General features: G+C 35.8%; 1 protein-coding gene across 2 annotated transcripts; it reads right to left on the bottom strand.

The window, feature by feature from the left end:
* Positions 1-313: 313 nt before the first annotated feature.
* Positions 314-11137, bottom strand: LOC149780380 (cyclic GMP-AMP synthase-like receptor 2). Of its 2 annotated transcripts, none has more exons than XM_089936367.1 (3): positions 11012-11137; positions 9432-9594; positions 314-2521 (listed from the first exon to the last, which is right to left on the bottom strand). In XM_089936367.1, the coding sequence occupies exons 2-3, from the start codon at positions 9446-9448 to the stop codon at positions 1420-1422; spliced, it is 1119 nt and encodes a 372-aa protein (XP_089792493.1). In that variant the 5' UTR covers positions 9449-9594; positions 11012-11137; the 3' UTR covers positions 314-1419. The 2 variants fall into 2 exon arrangements, with proteins under 2 accessions (XP_089792493.1, XP_089792494.1); XM_089936368.1 differs by lacking the exon at positions 11012-11137 and adding an exon at positions 9952-10036.
* Between the last annotated feature and the right edge of the window lie 7928 nt (positions 11138-19065).

Below are 19065 nucleotides of genomic sequence, written 5' to 3'. Positions count from 1 at the left end.
ATATCACAGAGGACAAATACATATAATCTGATCGAGAATTATTGCTTCGTGATTTAGTACCTCGCAGAATTAGCTTTTACCATTACCTTCAGTCACAAAAGTCCTAAAACACTCTATATCAATCCACTTTGTAGTTGGCTTTTTTTGGTGTCTCTTTATGTTGTTGTTTTTTTTTCGTTTTTTTTTCTTTAGAGTATGTATTATATACTTTCAGTTATTGTCAGCAGATATCACACAGTCGTTTGCAAATCCAATAAAATAGTCATGCAGTGTACACATCTAGCTAGAAAAATCATAGAATTCATCTGCCGTTTTGTTTTTAACCTAACAGCATATATATAGCCTCATTAAAATTGCGCCAAAATTTCAAGAATGCATATGCCGTGTGTATATGTTCACCTCTTTGTCGTTGACGAGTTTTGAGAGAATAGCGCATATGTGCCACATGGCTGCGTTATGGATTGGTCGTACCTCAATTGACCGAGCAAAACACCAGAATGCTTCATCCGATTGCCTTCTTCCATCAATCAATAGCCGAGGAGATTGTATGATGTTTCTTTGTGAGCTTGGTATTGATCATGTGTGATAAAATCCATCAGGTTCGCAAGAGCCTCTTCCTTTTCCTTCTCTTTACAAAGCTGTGAAATTAGTTGGTACTTTAAGAAATGAACGTAAGCGAATGAATCTGCAACGGCCATGTGCCTCCAGCTGATGTCAGTGTTCGCTTTGGCGCTTGCTGGAGTTGCTGAAATCCGGAAGAATTCCATTGTCATTGCTTTCGGAACGATTGGCATCTCCAGCGTTGTGTACATGACACAGTATGCAGCACATTTATGTAGGAGCTCCTCCGTTGTCCAGTTGTCCGTGATAACTTTCTCTGTAAAATCATCGTTTCTTCTTATTATAAACTCATAACATCCGCATATAGGCAAACAATGGGGTGTCAATGTTTCGTTAATATTTTTCATGAGTACACTGGCTTTTTCCGTCTCTCTTATACAGATTAGAGTTCCAACAAGTTTCAGCTTTTCAGACGTCACGTCCGTTTTCTTGCAGTCCTACATCAACTCCGTAAACAATGACTTGAACATCTCTGGAGTATATACTTCACCAATGTTCTCAATGCTTTTAGCTATCGCATAGAATCGTTCGTTGCTTTGAACAAATGGAAACAGAATTTCGGCTGCCCTGGCTGTCGTAGGCTGTGCCGACTGTATCATTGACCTTAATGAAGTCATGATTTTGCAGTGATCTGTTTGGCTGGACTGGATCGAAAAAAGTATTTGTTTTCGAGTAACTGGAACATTTGATAAAATTCCAATTTCTCTCACAAGCTTTTCTTCATTTCTTTTCTCTGCAGCTGATATGTGTGGCACAAACTTTCCTTTCTCTATACAAAGTTTGAGTCTTTCTCCAACGTCATCTAGAGTGATCCGTCCGTTTCAGCCAGAACAGAACAGTCTTTTCGGTAATAGAGCCTATAAAATCGCATACAGAGGCAAGCGCAGAACCATACAGTTTTCTGTCATAAAGATTGTTTTCGGGTACGAAATAATCTGGGCAGAAGCCAGCGGACAGCCACTCGTAGAGGGTTTTCAAACACATCAAGACACACATGACCAAATTTTCCGTCTTCCAGATCCGTGGATCAGTTCTCTCTGCCATCCAGAAAACGCAGACTTTGCAGTGATACGTAGAAAACGTGTCTCCTACCATTGGCTTAATAAATGATGTTTTGATCATTTTGAGGACCACGAATACTTTGACCTGTGTGTCATTGAACATCCTGACAAGATCTCTTTCAGACTGAGTAAATGATAATCTCCATTCGACATTTCTAGACAAGCTGTGTGGGTGACCTATTGGCACAACAAAACAGCCATATTTCTTCATCTCGTGTAGCTGTGCGCTTGGAGGCCAGTTGAAAGGTCGTCTTCTTAACAACCAGTTTTCAGCCAGTGGTGGCCATTGTATACACCTTCTGCAAGTGACATAATCTGAATTAATTACCCCCGTATCCCAGGGCCGTGTTTCTGCGGGGCCGCTCACGTTTGTTAACCTTCGTTGTACGAAATCCAGACTCAGTCTCAGTACTCGACCTCGAGTATCACGAATACAGAAAGGAACATCAACTCCACATATGGGTCCTGGCTTGTCATGATGCACTTGTTGAATTTTGACGTACCCTGGATGTGTGTCTTCTTCACTTATCATCAGCCCGTTTTCCTGCAGCGGTATCCACTGAAAAAGCTCGGTAATGACAGGTCGATCCTCGTGACAGATCAAGAAATCTGTATCTGAGTGTAGATCTGGCGTGGTGGCGCCCTCTGAACGGCTGCCAAAGAAATATATAGACCTCATCCATCCCCTACAAATGCTGTGTACAGTGTGAACTGTCTCCAGGACACTGGCAAAGTATATCATTTTCTGGCGGTCATCTGGTGTCAGCCCAACATCGTCCAGGATGTGCGAGAGCAGAAAGGATTCGGACACGTAGTAGGTGAGCCCGTTATGCGACATGCTAGAAAAAAAGAGAAAAAAGTACATTTATTGAAGAAAATCTGCCAGTTGTGAAATTTTATTACAGTTTTATTTAAAAACAGAAACTTATTTCACATCACCTGATCATGAAATATAGTCCACAGTAACCTAGGTTTGTCTAAACACTGAATTGCTTCTTATGGCCGTCTGCTCTATACGTTTGGTGCGGCATAACTTTGCAGACTGATAATAATTTTCAAGAAGCTAAACAAAATTCAAAGATTAAGCAACCGTGTCAGAGTCACATGAAGATTAACCGGAATGATGACGTAAGACAGACAGACAGAAAGGATAAAGTGACTGACTGGTGTACGTGTATAATAAACTTAATTTGTTTTAGGTGCGTTGCAATCATATCAAAACATTTATTTGTCCATCCATTGTGGCCAGACTCAACAGGTATTTGAGCAATCTCAAACAAATAGGCCTCTCTCTCTCTCTCTCTCACTCTCTCTCTCTCTCTCTCTCTCGATCGATCGATCGATTGACCGAGCGACAAACCAACCGACTTTGTTTCTTCTCTGTTATGAATCATTATAACCCTGATTTCTTTTAAAGCTACTTAAGTGATATAATGTATTGTTCAGTCAACTGTTAACCTGTCTTGCGGTCATGTTCCACCGTCCTGGAAATATTGTACTAAGGCAATTTGCGACTTTATACATTATCTTTTAATTACGATTTTTTTTGTTTTGTTCTTCATCATTTTTTTGTTCAGATGAATTATATGAAACTTAAAATATCAAATCCTTTTCAACCTAAATATCAGGTTATCATTTCAGTACAAATCCCTTCCATTGTTTTCATTCTCGTACATCAGCTTCATTTGAAATGTACGTGCGTGTGCGTGCCTGCCTGCAGATGAGGTTTGGGGTAGGGGATTCGGAGAGGAGATTTAGGCGGACACAACTAACCATAGTGTCGTGAGTAACAAAGAAATAATAAAAAAATGACCTCCATCCACAGTTATTATTCGATGCAGGCTAGTGTAATTTTCTTTAGTGAGATGTTTCACACAAATACGCACACACACACGTAGTTAAAATAGGATGCATGTCAGTGTAATTTTCTGAGTGAAATTTTGCATACACACAGTTAAAATTGGATACATGCCAGTATAATTTTCTGAGTACGATGTTGCACATTCACACAGGCCAGTGTAATTCTCTGAGTGATACGTTTCGCACACAGAGGTGCTTTTACAACAAAATATGAACTGTACAAGAGTTAACGGTGGAATAAAAACAGATCTGAACTCAACTTAAAAGAACAATTATCTTGCATTTTGAAATCAGGTCAAAACGACCTATTGTTGAGATGTTTCACTTTAAAACATAAATCAGGATACAAAGTATATGACATTTTCAGAAACAGTGCATAAGAATATGTCCTATAAACGGAAAACTTTATTCAAGCGTGTGAGGTACTAATTTATCATTACCTGCTTTTGATCAGAAGCATTTGACAGTGATATGGTATTTGACAATGATATGGTATTTGAAAGCGATATGGTATTTGACACTGATATGGTATTTGACACCGATATGGTATTTGCTTCTTATGTACTTACCAACGTAAATTAGCCATTTATTTCAAAATATCTTCTCAGGAATTGGATGCCATTTTAATTTGCATTTTCGACAAAGACGTCTTCCGTACATTTGGTAATCTGGTTTCAAACATAAACAGACACACACACACACACACACACATGCACACATGCACTCGCCAAGTGTCTTTATAATCAAGGCGTTTTTTTATATATATATGTGATGTCAATCCGTTTTGAACTTTTGTAGGGTACGGATTAAATATGTTTGGTAAGCGTGGCATATCATCTAGATAGATTGTCTGTTTGTTTGTCTCTCTATTATTCTATTTTTCTTCGTCTCCTTTATGTCTGTCATGTATCGTGGTCATCATCATAATAACCAAATTATTAGAGACGTCCTCTTTATTAAATAGGAGGGATTTTGGAATACGGGAATTTTGGGGCTGTTTTTTTTTCCTGAAGAAAAAGTGTACTTTCTTAACTCACTGTCTTTCTCACCTTCATGAAGAAAGGTGTAGAATCGGAGAAGAATAGTGTACCAAGCACGTACTCTGTAAATGGTGTGGTGTGCCCGACTGGTGCTCTGACACTATTTTGTACTCTAACTCAATGCGAAGTTAAGTTATGATAGCAGAATAGTGTATCATTCTCTCACAAAGTAAATGAACAAATCGTCTGTTTTTTCCGATCGGATAATATTCTTACCATGCACAACAGTATATTGTCCAAGAAGTACAGTAGTTTTAATAATCAATAATTAGACCAATATACAAAACAAGCCCATTGTTGTGGAATATGATTTAAGCGCTCATTCAATGTGCTAACAAGTGGCAGTCAAACTTTAAACGTTCTCTCTCTCTCTCTCTCTCTCAGTATGAAGAGATATAGCTAGATACAATTATTGCTTTTGCAAAGATGCAAGATACTCGTACAGCTTGTTTTCACCCTGTAGCTCAGTTTCCAAGATGCATCGACATAAAAATGAATGCGTCCATTCATATTTATCACTTTTTCTTACACTCATAAAAAAGTACATTGTGGTTGTAATAACCTGCATTTCTTGTTAAATGATCCCACAACAACAACAAAAATAACAGAAGCGGCCATTTTAATTACGACCTGGAACACTGCTATACAACATCTTAGTCCTAAGGGAAAGGCTTTACAACCTGTGAGTGTTAAATCTATTTTAAAGCAGACATCCTGTGCGTGGTTCCAATACAACCTCTGAGTGTTAGATCTATTTTAAAGCAGACATTCTGTGCGTGGTTCCAGTACAACCTCTGAGTGTTAGATCTATTTTGAAGCAGACATTCTGTGCGTGGTTCCAGTGCAACCTCTGAGTGTTAGATCTATCTTAAAGCAGACATTCTGTGCGTGGTTCCAGTACAACCTCTGAGTGTTAGATCTATCTTAAAGCAGACATTGTGTGCGTGGTTCCAATACAATATCTGCGTGTTAGATCTATTTTAAAGCAGACATTCTGTACGTGGTTCCAGCACAACCTCTGAGTGTTAGATCTATTTTAAAGCAGACATTCTGTGCGTGGTTCCAGCACAACCTCTGAGTGTTAGATCTATTTTAAAGCAGACATTGTGTGCGTGGTTCCAGTACAACCTCTGCGTAATAGATCTATTTTAAAGCAGACATTCTGTTCGTGGTTCCAGTACAATCTCTGCGTGTTAGATCTATTTTAAAGCAGACATCCTGTGCGTGGTTCCAGTACAGCCTCTGAGTGTTAGATCTATTTTAAAGCAGACATTGTGTGCGTGGTTCCATTGCAACCTCTGAGTGTTAGATCTATTTCAAAGCAGACATTCTGTGCGTGGTTCCAGTACAACCTTTGCGTAATAGATCTATTTTAAAGCAGACATTCTGTGCGTGGTTCCAGTACAACCTTTGCGTAATAGATCTATTTTAAAGCAGACATTCTGTGCGTGGTTCCAGTACAACCTCTGCGTGTTAGATTTAGTTTAAAGCAGACATTCTGTGCGTGGTTCCAGTACAACCTTTGCGTAATAGATCTATTTCAAAGCAGACATTCTGTGCGTGGTTCCAGTACAACCTTTGCGTAATAGATCTATTTTAAAGCAGACGTTCTGTGCGTGGTTCCAGTAAACCTCTGCGTGTTAGATCTATTTTAAAGCAGACATTCTGTGCGTGGTTCCAGTACAACCTTTGCGTAATAGATCTATTTCAAAGCAGACATTCTGTGCGTGGTTCCAGTACAACCTTTGCGTAATAGATCTATTTTAAAGCAGACGTTCTGTGCGTGGTTCCAGTAAACCTCTGCGTTTTAGATCTATTTTAAAGCAGACATTCTGTGCGTGGTTCCAGTACAACCTCTGCGTGTTAGATCTATTTTAAAGCAGACATTCAGTTCGTGGTTCCAGTACAGTCTCTGCGTGTTAGATCTATTTACAAGCAGTTATTCTGAGCGTGGTTCCTGTACAACCTCTGAGTGTTAGATCCATTTTAATGCAGACATTCTGTGCGTGGTTCCAGTGCTTACCACAATAATGTAGTCCACCACACCCGACCCTTTCGTTTGCATTGGATGAGATTTAGAAGATGAATGAGTAGATCTGCACACCACTATCAATAGTAGATCTCTAAGTTGTAAAATGTTAAAAAGTCGCAAGGCTTGTCATGTATTATTGCCTTTACTTATTTAGTTTGCCCCACATAATGAAAGACATGTGTATTTGTTTGTGCGAAGAAAATAAGTGATTATATGCATCCTTTACAGGAATAATCATCGTCATCATCATTTTCACGTTCACCACCATCTCAATGTTTTCGGTCTTAAGTCCTTCTATTATACTGCAACAAGAACTGCAATCACTTGACACAATGAATCACCTAACACAATGAATCACTTGATACAATGAATCACTTGACACAATGAATCCAATAAACCAAAGCTGTGTTATTTTTGTACAGCCTCCGCCCTCCCCAATCACTTGACACAATGAATCACTTGACAATTAATCCAATAAACCAAAGCTGTGTTATTTTCGTAGAGACTCCACCCTCTCCAATCACTTGACACAATGAATCCAATAAACCAAAGATGTTATTTTCGTACAGCCTCCACCATCCCCAATCACTTGACACAATGAATCAGTAAACCAAAGCTGTGTTATTTTCGTACAGCCTCCACCCTCCCCAATCACTTGACACAATGAATCCAATAAACCAAAGCTGTGTTATTTTCGTACTGACTCCGCCCTCCCAAATAATAATGTCATATACGACATCATATGTCCAATGACTTCGCACTCTTTTTCCCTAGTCAAACACATGTTGACGTTCTTTCCATACATCTAAACAAATCCGGCTATATATACTAATTTTAAATTTATTTTCAATAAATGTTCCTGAAAGGTAATTTTTTTCTGTGACAGCTAAAGACAATTTGTTCAATATCCCTAAAGCAGGAGCAATGTCAAATACGAGCAATACAATCTGCACTGCAAAAGTGTACTTGTCTGAGACATTTTTGAAGAACAAAAATAACGACGTTTAAACGCCAAATAAAAACGAAATTCCTAACCTTGCGGAACATTCTTGATCTTGTGAAACATTGCCTGTAAAGATTGTACATTTCCCGATATCAATCTGAAATATAATACTATATTGGCAATTTCTGTGTAATCTTACCTGGTTTTAGCTGAACATGATACTATATTGGCAATTTCTGTGTAATCTTACCTGGTTTTAGCTGAACATGATACTGTGATACTATATTGGCAATTTCTGTGTAATCTTACCTGGTTTTACTTGAACATGATAATGTGATACTATACTGGCAATTTATGTGTAATCTTACCTGGTTTTAGTTGAACATGATAATGTGATTCTATATTGGCAATGTCTGTGTAATCTTACCTGGTTTTACTTGAACATGATAATGTGATTCTATATTGGCAATTTCTGTGTAATCTTACCTGGTTTTACTTGAACATGATACTGATTCTGTATTGGCAGTTTCTGTGTAATCTTACCTGGTTTTAGTTGAACATGATAATGTGATACTATATTGGCAATTTCTGAGTAATCGTGCCTGGTTTTAGTTGAACATGATAATGTGATTCTATATTGGCAATTTCTGTGTAATCTTGCCTGGTTTTACTTGAACATGATAATGTGATACTTTATTGGCAATTTCTGTGTAATCTTACCTGGTTTTAGTTGAACATAATGTGATACTATATTGGCAATTTCTGTGTAATCGTACCTGGTTTTAGTTGAATATGATAATGTGATACTATATTGGCAATTTCTGTGTAATCTTACCTGGTTTTAGTTGAACATGATGTTGTGTACATTGATTCAAATTTAAACATACCTATAATGTATACTGATTAAGCAGTTATAAGAAATTACACCACATTTCATGATTTATTTTATGTAGAATATTGACAAAGTATTATTTCATAGAGTTTATTTTTTTTTAAATATTGAGATACTTCAGGTACTTAAAACTTGGGCTAATGTTATTAGGGATCCCAAATGCAAAAAGGCCAGATAACATGTTTTTCTCATAGGATTGGTATGCTTGATGTTTTAACAAATTCATTTTTTATTTTATATTGGTGATTGAACAATTTTCCATAAAGCATCAGTCTAATGCCATTAGCGTCGGTGTGTCTGGCAATGAAAATGACAATGAACCCAAACATCGAATTTTAGATACCCTTCAGGCTGTGGAAATTCAGGAAGATGATCTCCCCATGATGAAAATCTAATGGATACAATTATGGAGTTCGAGATACAACGTTGTGGAAATTCAGGAAGATGATCTCTGTAACGTAGTCGAGCTGACCCTTTGAGACCGGGCAGGGTTTTAAAGAAAAAATAAACACGTTCGTGGATGACAAATGACAATATATTAAATACTGGTACTAATGATATGAAAATAACACAGAAAAGCATATAAAATGAATATAAAACACATATGAAATATACTTTGACTACTATGTCACATTTATGTAGTCAAAACGTTCTAGCAACTCCATATAAACTTCATGTATACAAATATCTCTAGCAAACTTTCATATAAACAAATGCTTGTTGCAAACCTATATAATCAGCTACTGGTTGCAAACATTTATGTAGTCAGACACTACTGTCATAATTCACATGTGGTCAAACCACTACTTGTTATTGTGCTTTACTTGTAGTCAATACACTACTTGTTATTGTGCTTTACTTGTAGTCAATACACTACTTGTTATTGTGCTTTACTTGTAGTCAATACACTACTTGTTATTGTGCTTTACTTGTAGTCAATACACTACTTGTTATTGTGCTTTACTTGTAGTCAATACACTACTTGATTGGAAAATACATGTTGACACGGCCTTCTCTCTGGCACGGTTACTTTCCCCTCCGCACTTGTACCCGTACGTTGGCACTGAATTGGTGGGTTATACTAGTAATGGTACACCAGACGTCATGGTATCCACAAGCCCATCCGGCTGCTCATAACCGGCGAGCTGAATATGGAAAATAAACACCTTTCCAATGGTCTAATTTAATTGGAATGGGTCTTGTTGCAGCTACTTTAAGAATATACGATAGGTACGAAGTATGACATAGGAATGCTATGCAATAAAAACAAATATACGTAATGCTATGATATTAATACATACATAATATGTTTTCGAAATTAGTCGTGATAGCGACTAGATCAAATTAACTAGCTACCACGTTGCCTAGGTCATATCTTAATAAACTGAATTGCAAATACGATCAACGATGTGACCACATAATACAACAATGAACGTGCTTTTACGAAACTGAATAATTATTGTAAATAATAAAAAGAGTTGACTAAAAAACATTCGACTCACCCAACTGTTTGGCTCTAACTAAATTACAATCGCACCTGCCCGACAGCTGAATATGTTTAGAGCTTCCCTCTATATTGGCTGTGCCCTTCAATATCTCTACCCGATATATATAGTAGTGCGCAATAATATATTTCGCACGTGCCGCGCGAGCAATACGCGATACGACGAAAAATTACATTTACAGAAATAATACGGCGCGTGAAACAAGACAACCTGATTATATGAAAAGTATGGAAGACTAAATGAGCCATATCGGGCATTTCGTAACAATCTCCCCATGATGAAAATCTAATGGATACAATTATGGAGTTAGAGAGACAACGTTCGACCAATGATTGAAGTAAGAGCAGTCAACAAAGTGATAAAGATAATGAACACAACTGTATGTCCAACTAAATGGTGAAAATGGAAGCTGCTGGTGTCCGTTAAAAAAAAGAACTTGGACAGATGTAAATTTTGTTGACAAATTTCTGAAAATGTATTTACCACATACATTATCATGGTAATTTATCCCAACCACATAACATATCTCCAATTATATATATATATATATATATATATATATATATATATATATATATATATATATATATATATATATATATATATATATATCGAAAGGATTTAAACAATTTCATGAATCATAACAACATCATCATTATCATCGTCGTCGTCACTTCCATCACCAACTCTACTATCATTACCATGCATTTCATTTTATATTTGTTTAATCTATATCACACAGTAGGTGCAGTGTTATGTTTATTATAATTATTATTATTATTATTATTATTATTATTGTCAATTTTATTTTGTTACAAAATCATTAAAATACCAATGTGAACGTATAAAACGAAGACAAGTATAGTACACATAACACTATTAGATTTTAAGAGCATCAATGATCATAAAAAGCTATATAACGCTGTACAGAGAGGATAAGATTCCTTGACTCGTTATGAAAGAGAGAGAGAGAACACATTCTGGAAACAAACAGTCTATGCATACCCATTTAACTAGAAAGACATTTATGTAAGTTCCTGAAAACAGGCTAACGTACCTCTTTGTAGCTTCAATTCTGTTTCTGCGATATTGTGATACAAATGGGTTAACACGGATCATTCAGGTCATACAAAATGAATGTCATGTTTTTCAATTCTTCTTTCGATTTGTACTTATGGGGTCGTCCATGTTGATCTACCTGGAATCTAAATTATTTACCAATTAACACAATGAGTCTGACGTAATGGTGATCTAAAAATAAACAAACGGGCGATCTGTCACGGTTTGGTGTCGCATTGTATTCTTACTCGATATAGGGCACTTTAAGGTCAATACATGGTTTAGATTTCTGTGGGATTTAACGCCACTTTTGTCGCATGATAAACTATGCATGGCAGCCAATATATCTGGTAGTAAGAGCCTGAGAATAACGTAGGACCCACGGGAAGCCTCTGATAAGCTTTCGCACAGGCCCTCTGTGATCAAGCCGAGACAAGATCTTACGCGGACAGACCTGAGACGTGTGAGGGATCTGTAACCGAACTACCTCCCGGGGCCCCCGTCAATACGTGGAACCTAAATAATTTCAAGTAGTTCAAAAGTATTCATATATTTATCGGTGTATGCCTTCGTATACCATTGTATCTGTAACTTAGGGGAATTTTATTTACTTAAAAAAATTCCTAATGTAATTTCTTGTTTTACTGAAATTTATTTCTTCATATTATGTTGCATTTTTAAAAAAGCAAGTAAATCGTATGATGAAACAAGTAAACCGTATGAAACAGCAATATAAAATACGGTCAAAAATTATAGTTGTCCTGAGCGGGTAGTTCTAGTCTATCTCGATTTCAGATCAATAAAAATATGAGAGTTTGATATAATAACAACATATGGAGACTAAAAAGAATCAACCGACTAATATGCAATAGCAAGAAATAAAGAAGAAACTTGATATATCAACAAAATGTCAACATGAATATTTTCAACATTATATGATTCACAAAACTTTCATACTTTGTCTTAAGAAGCAACATGGGTAAAATCATTGAGATCAATATCGTGTGGAAACATAGTTTCTCATTATATCGGCCATTCTATTCAGTCAGTAGCTAGTTCTTACTGTGTTTCTTTAATATAATTGAATAAACAGAATCGTTCTTATCAAAATTATAAAACAGGGCGATTTAGTCACGAAAGTGTTTGAGAACAACGAGAAAAGAACAAATACTAAAATCTCTAAAATTAGAAGAGTCAGGCATAAATGAGTTTGTTAATATTTTGTTGAAATTACGCAGCTGTGGATTTGTTGGATGTGGGTTTTTTGCTTGTCTAAATAAGGCACGTGTGAAAATTGTTACATGTTCCATTTTGTCATTAAAAACAAATTACACCCTGTTACAGGAGAAGGCAACCCCAAAGTATATGTAGATGTCCATCAGTGATAATTAGCTTGTATATTGACTAATTTATTTCCTCATTGTTACTGATGTCTTTACCTCGGAACTGGTGTCTAGTCTATATATTCTCAGCCATGAGGAAGTTCTAAATAATAAAGAAAGATACTTTGTGCAGCAGTTATCTAAACTGTGTTTTTCTTCAAGAGAAATTTCATAACGTGACAAGTCGAAGCTTCGTATAAACAATAGGGAAAAATATATAAAAATAAGACTGTTAAGCAACGGTATAAATCACTTTAAACTCTAAGAACAGAGTAAATGTGAACTAGGCACAGGCTGTAGATACCATCTTCACTTACAAATCAGGCTGTCCAGTACAGTGAGACTTAGAAAGCCGGCTCTAAACACAACTGTTCTTTTTTTATATTGGCCATTTTGTTAAGTATTTTTCTGTTACCTTTTTAAATTGGTGTAATCAAATTTAGGCTTATGATGTTTTTTTATCATGCCTCAAATATCGCTTTTAATGGGGGGGGGGGGGTCTTTACATTGAACATTGGTGTATATTTGTATATAATATTTGACTTCAGAATATTTTTATGCATTCATTTCTTAAGTTTTGTGTAGGAATTGGGATTGAAAAGCCAGGGTGTATCTGATAAGCATCATTAACACATGCTGATGTTTGGTAAAAAACAGTGTCTGAATATTCCATTATGATGCGAGTAAAAAAATATGATGTTTTACGCATTAGATCATCTCTTGGAAACAGAATGATAACGTAATAAATAGGAAACAATTTTAGTTCGGTTTGATTTAAAAGTATTCAATGTGTATTCTGCGAAGTCAAGTTTATTGTGTTATGGGACATTGTTAGTCCGTCCGTCCGTCCAACAGTCTGTTAAGATTTGTTCGTTTTACCAATACCTTTGTAACGGTTGGAGAGTTTATCATCAAACTTTGCCTATGTGTGCCTTACTCAAGTATATATTATGAAAAAATAATGTATCGAGTACCATACTCAAGTATGTATACTTAATAAATAGTGTATCGTGTTCCATACTCAAGTATATATCATGAATAAATAGTGTATCGTGTTCCATACTCAAGTATACATCATGAATAAATAGTCTATCGAGTACCATACTCAAGTATATATCGTGAATAAATAGTGTATAGAATACCATACTCAAGTATATATTGAAAAAATAATGTATCGAGCACCATACTAAGTATGTATCAATAATAAATAGTGTATCGAGTTCCATACTCAAGTATACATCATGAATAAATAATGTATAAAGTTCCATGCTCAAGTATATATCATGAATAAATAGTCTATCGAGTACCATACTCAAGTATATATCGTGAATAAATAGTGTATCCAATACCATACTCAAGTATATATCGTGAATAAATAGTGTATCCAATACCATACTCAAGTATATATCGTGAATAAATAGTGTATCCAATACCATACTCAAGTATATATTATGAATAAATAGTGTATCGAGTACCATACTCAAGTATATATCATGAATAAATAGTGTATCGAATTCCATACTCAAGTATATATCATGAATAAATAGTGTCTCGAGTTCCATACTCAAGTATATATCGTGAATAAATAGTGTATAGAATACCATACTTAAGTATATATCATGAATAAATAGTGTATCGAGTTCCATACTCAAGTATATATCATGAATAGTGTATACAGTACCATACTTAAGTATATATCTTGAATAAATAGTATCTCGAGTTCCATACTCAAGTATATATCATGAATAAATAGTGTATCGAGTTCCATACTCAAGTATATATCATGAATAAATAGTGTATTAAATACCATACTCAAGTATGTATCATGAATAAATAGTGTATCGAATTCCATACTCAAGTATATATCATGAATAAATAGTGTATCGAGTTCCATACTCAAGTATATATCATGAATAAATAGTGTATCGAGTACCATACTCAAGTATATATCATGAATAAATAGTGTATATAGTACCATACTTAAGTATATATCTTGAATAAATAGTATCTCGAGTTCCATACTCAAGTATATATCATGAATAAATAGTGTATAGAATACCATACTTAAGTATATATCATGAATAAATAGTGTATCGAGTTCCATACTCAAGTATATATCATGAATAAATAGTGTATATAGTACCATACTTAAGTATATATCTTGAATAAATAGTATCTCGAGTTCCATACTCAAGTATGTATCATGAATAAATAGTGTATCGAGTACCATACTCAAGTATGTATCATGAATAAATAGTGTATCTAGTTCCATACTCAAGTAGCGAGGAATAGAAACTAAGCTAAATGACGAACCAACAAGACGTAATTAAAATATTTCAATATACTGACAGTTCATCTAAGTCATTATATTGCTTTAATTAACATTTCCAAAGATTATAAAATTCTCTCTCTCTCTCTCTCTCTCTCTCTCTCTCTCTCTTTACCATCATTCATAGATCCAGAGATCCGGAAACCTTCGGCTAATTTATTTCGAAGAAGCCTATAAATGTGTAAATTGTGCATCATAAATGGGAGACTGGAATATTACAGCAGACACTTATGATGCCACTGTTCTCAAAACGACCTTCGCATTATATCATTTTGCTCGTTGAAAAGTTTCCTCTTGGAGGAACTGTTCACAGAATGTAAACGTGTTCTGTCGATCTTACCAAGAATATGGTAATTTCGCCAAATATTAACATTACGGTATTTGAGAATTTACTCCGTGACATTACCCTTATATCGTACGAACAAGTGGTGATCCTTTTCAATGTGTGTGCGCACAAGTGATGTCACTAAAGATATTCCGCAATCATGCAAACAGTTATTCGATTTTCAGTGTCTGTAACTCAATTACCTGTATTTGGTCGCTAGCAAACCGGTTATGTATGAAAATGTCGGTCGTTTTCCATTTCTATCAGCACAACTTCAAACTCGCCTATACTGATTGTTCTAACTTATGATCGCTCTTGGGTAGTTTGGTAATCGTACTGAGACTACTTTGTGCTGCCGCGAAACATTCTGAATAGATGCGTATTCCTGAATGTTATGGTATCGATATTATTTTACCAGCACCGCCGGAGCCACCAGATCTTTGCATAACATTTATCAATTTCATTTTTGACTGCCTTAATGTTTTATGGTTAAAGATTACACAAGCACCACAATGAAAATATGGATGTGAGGTTATAGATGATGCAAAACCGTAATGTGCAGGCATGGTAAATTCCACATTGAAAACAATGTCAACATTGAATCCGTGAGGCAGCGCTGGATCACCCACATGCTTTAAAGGTTGGGTTATTTGTGTTGTATTATTGTGGACACCTCACTAACCTCTGGCTATGTTAACCTAGCAGGCATCTGAAGTGCCCCACCCCTTTGATCGAACAGTTGAAAAGGTTTTATATCATTGCCCAACTACCATCGAATTGTGTAGATTTGGGTTTGATGTAGAAACATTTTGTATTTGGTATTGTTTACTTGGGTTTTTCTTTCGTTTTGATAAGGCTGTATTTGTTTGGGTTCCCTATGGAAAGTTTCCATCCGTTCCTTTCCCTTATTATTTTTTTTTTTTATACTGTCTTCTAGACCCTTCTTCGTATTCATATTTGTCAGGACTGGCATATTTTTTAATCACACCCGTTGCAATATTGTTTTCCTTTTTTATGAGTGAAGCAAACTTGATACAATTCCTTTTTATGAGTGCTGTAAAGTTGATACAATTCCTGGACGAATATTTTTTCGATGCTTTTACGCGAGAGCTCTTGTGCAATTTAAATTCCGAAACGTTTTGTTGGTGAACATAAATAACGGCTTCAGTGGCGATAGTGTTACAATGAGTCGACCTCGACCTTGTGTTCATCCCCAACTATGCAAGCGATTTCGGCCCGCTTGGCCAGCAAAGAAATCTTGATATTTAATCGTGCTGCTGTTGCACCAAACCCTCTTCCAGACAGACGTGGTTCAGCTGTGAGACCTGCTTTTCTTGCGCCTCTTAGTACTTTTGTTTCATTGTTTCAGTTGTTGTATTGTTACTGTTGACGTCATTTGTTGTATTCTTAACGTTGACATTAGTTATTGTATTGTTAATCATGACGTTACAAGTGGCCGTGGTTCATCCACGTGAAGGTGTTGTGCATCTTACTGCGGTTGATTTGCGAGTTGTAATAACTCAAGTATGCCAGTTTTTCGAATACCACTTAGTATTCGTATTCCAGGCTCCCGCCCACTTTGTCTTACTTGGATCACACTCATCATATTGATATATAGGGGGAAAGGTCATTGTCTAATTGCAAATTTCGTTAATAAATATTTTAAATTTTTTACTTCACTAGAAGTGTAAAATTGCAATCGTTTCCATCCTGGTTATTATTTCATTGACTTCTGTATCGTTTTCCACGACAGTGTTGATGGCGTCTAGTGTTTCTGCTTTCTTAGATTCTGTCTTTGTTGTGTTGGCGACTCTTCCCCCGGCGCAAACAATAACAGTGTTTACCCGACATTACTCCCATACCACATTTAAAGCATGGTCGAGCACTTACACCAACATGTAATGCGAGCCAATGTGATTTGGAGTATTTGTAAAGGAGTGTTCAGTCGCTGAGTTCATAATTCTCAAGGTATGCACGTTTGCAATGATTGCCACTGGGCTTTTTATGTACACCAATGATTATCTAATTGCTTGATTATACCAGTCGCCGCCGCTTTCTCCCCTTATGAGACCATAATCCAAATGATACATTAAAATTTCACGGAGTCCATCAAGTGCCTGATTTTTGGGGATTTTTTAATATAGTAATTCTATATTGTAAATGGGATTTTACAAATAAACAGGACCGCTCCGACGGCCCACTAGTTAAAGCGTCCGCCTCGGATGCGGGAGGTCGTGGGTTCGATCCCCCGCCGAGTCATACCAAAGACTGATATAAATGGTACAGACAGCTGTTTTGCTTGACTCTCAGCATTAAGAGGTTAGTGTTAGGACTAGTCGGCCTGGTGTCAGGATAATGTGACGGGGTGGGACATGATGCTACATGTCTGTGGCATGATGCCCCAATGCTAGATATCGCTATAAACTGCCACACTGCAGGCATCGTAGCGATATGACTGAAACATTGTTAAAGCTACGTTAAAAATTCAAATCACACACACACACACGCACACACACACACACAAATAAACAGGCTTATTCTTTTGGAATCGTCATAAACTTCCCTTGCTAACCTGGTTAGAATTTCGATCAAGTTAGATTCAGCCCAAATGAGCTCAAATCACTCATCAGTGAGTATTAAGATAACTCGAATACGATCAAGCTATGCACATTTATATCAAACAACATCAAATGTTGTGGAGTGCTTTTATATCTTAGCTATGATTTTTGTTCGGTGGACATTTGCTTCAGAGAAGTTTTCCCATTGTTTGCGCTCCTCGTATGTTGAAGCGTTGTAGATCGGTTCAACATAATAGCATACCTCATGGAATTCAGATGCGGATGCCATTGCTATATTATAATGGTGAAAGCACATCTCTAATTAATTTATATTTATCCTTAGTGATCTTCGCTACTACTACTACTACTACAACTACTACTACTACCATATTCACTACTTGCTGGAAAGGCATCATTGAAGTATTCACTACTCATTTCATTATCTGCCCTGGGTGGACTATGTAACATCAGCTACATTATTTTTTCTTACCGAGTATCATGAAATGACTTTTCAAGTTGTTTCTCACAAGCGTGACCAAAACTAAATCATCAGTGTTCCAAAATCATTCCGAATCCTATTAATTTAATCAAGATGATCCGAATTAAATTTGTATTGTTATATCAAAATGAAATATAGACACGTTAATTAAAATGCGGTTCCAGTATTGTAATTAGCATACAATTACACTTTACTGATATCTGACCAGATTAAATGCATGGTTTAAGAGTGTCTCATTGATTTCTTAATCTACCACTTAATCATACATGATTTGCCAAGGAAGCTGATAGACATCTTCAATATTTTTTCTTTCTTTTTGTCATGTCTTTCTCTTCATTCTCGTGAAAGTTTAAAGAATCTGAACTGAAATCGCATGTATGTGAACTAAGTTATTTTGTTGACCAATCAATATTTAAAAGAATATAAATCTTCACGGGAGTGCAAATCTCACGCAATGGAATGCAAATTTCATGTTTTGGAATACAAATTTTATGCATTGGAGTGCAAATTTCATGCACTGGAGTGGAAATTTCATGGGTTGGAGTACCAATCTCATGTACTGGAGTGGAAAGTTCATGTGTTTGAGTGCAAAGTCTTTAATTTAAACACAATTTATTCAGAGAAGACATCATCAAATGTATGTCAAAACAATCCACTCTCTAAAGTTTCGGTAGAAATCTGACAGATTTGTTTCAAATGTGTCTCACTAATACAAGTAAACTGTAAAATGTATGTAGCTATATTCTCATTTAAACTGTAGGGACCACTAATATATATATATATATAAATATATATATATATATATATATATATATATATATATATATATATATATATATATATATACTTAGATAACCTAGTCAAAATATCCTTTTTCAGGTAAGAAAAATATATATAGTTATAAAGATATTTCGTATGTGCCTCGGTACGTTTGTCTATTGTTATAAAACATAGAAATA

The sequence above is a fragment of the Sinohyriopsis cumingii genome, chromosome 16 (genome assembly GCF_028554795.1).
Source record: "Sinohyriopsis cumingii isolate HCF-2022 chromosome 16, ASM2855479v2, whole genome shotgun sequence".
Taxonomy (NCBI): Eukaryota; Metazoa; Mollusca; class Bivalvia; order Unionida; family Unionidae; genus Sinohyriopsis; species Sinohyriopsis cumingii.
This window is presented reverse-complemented; position numbering and strand designations above follow the sequence as displayed.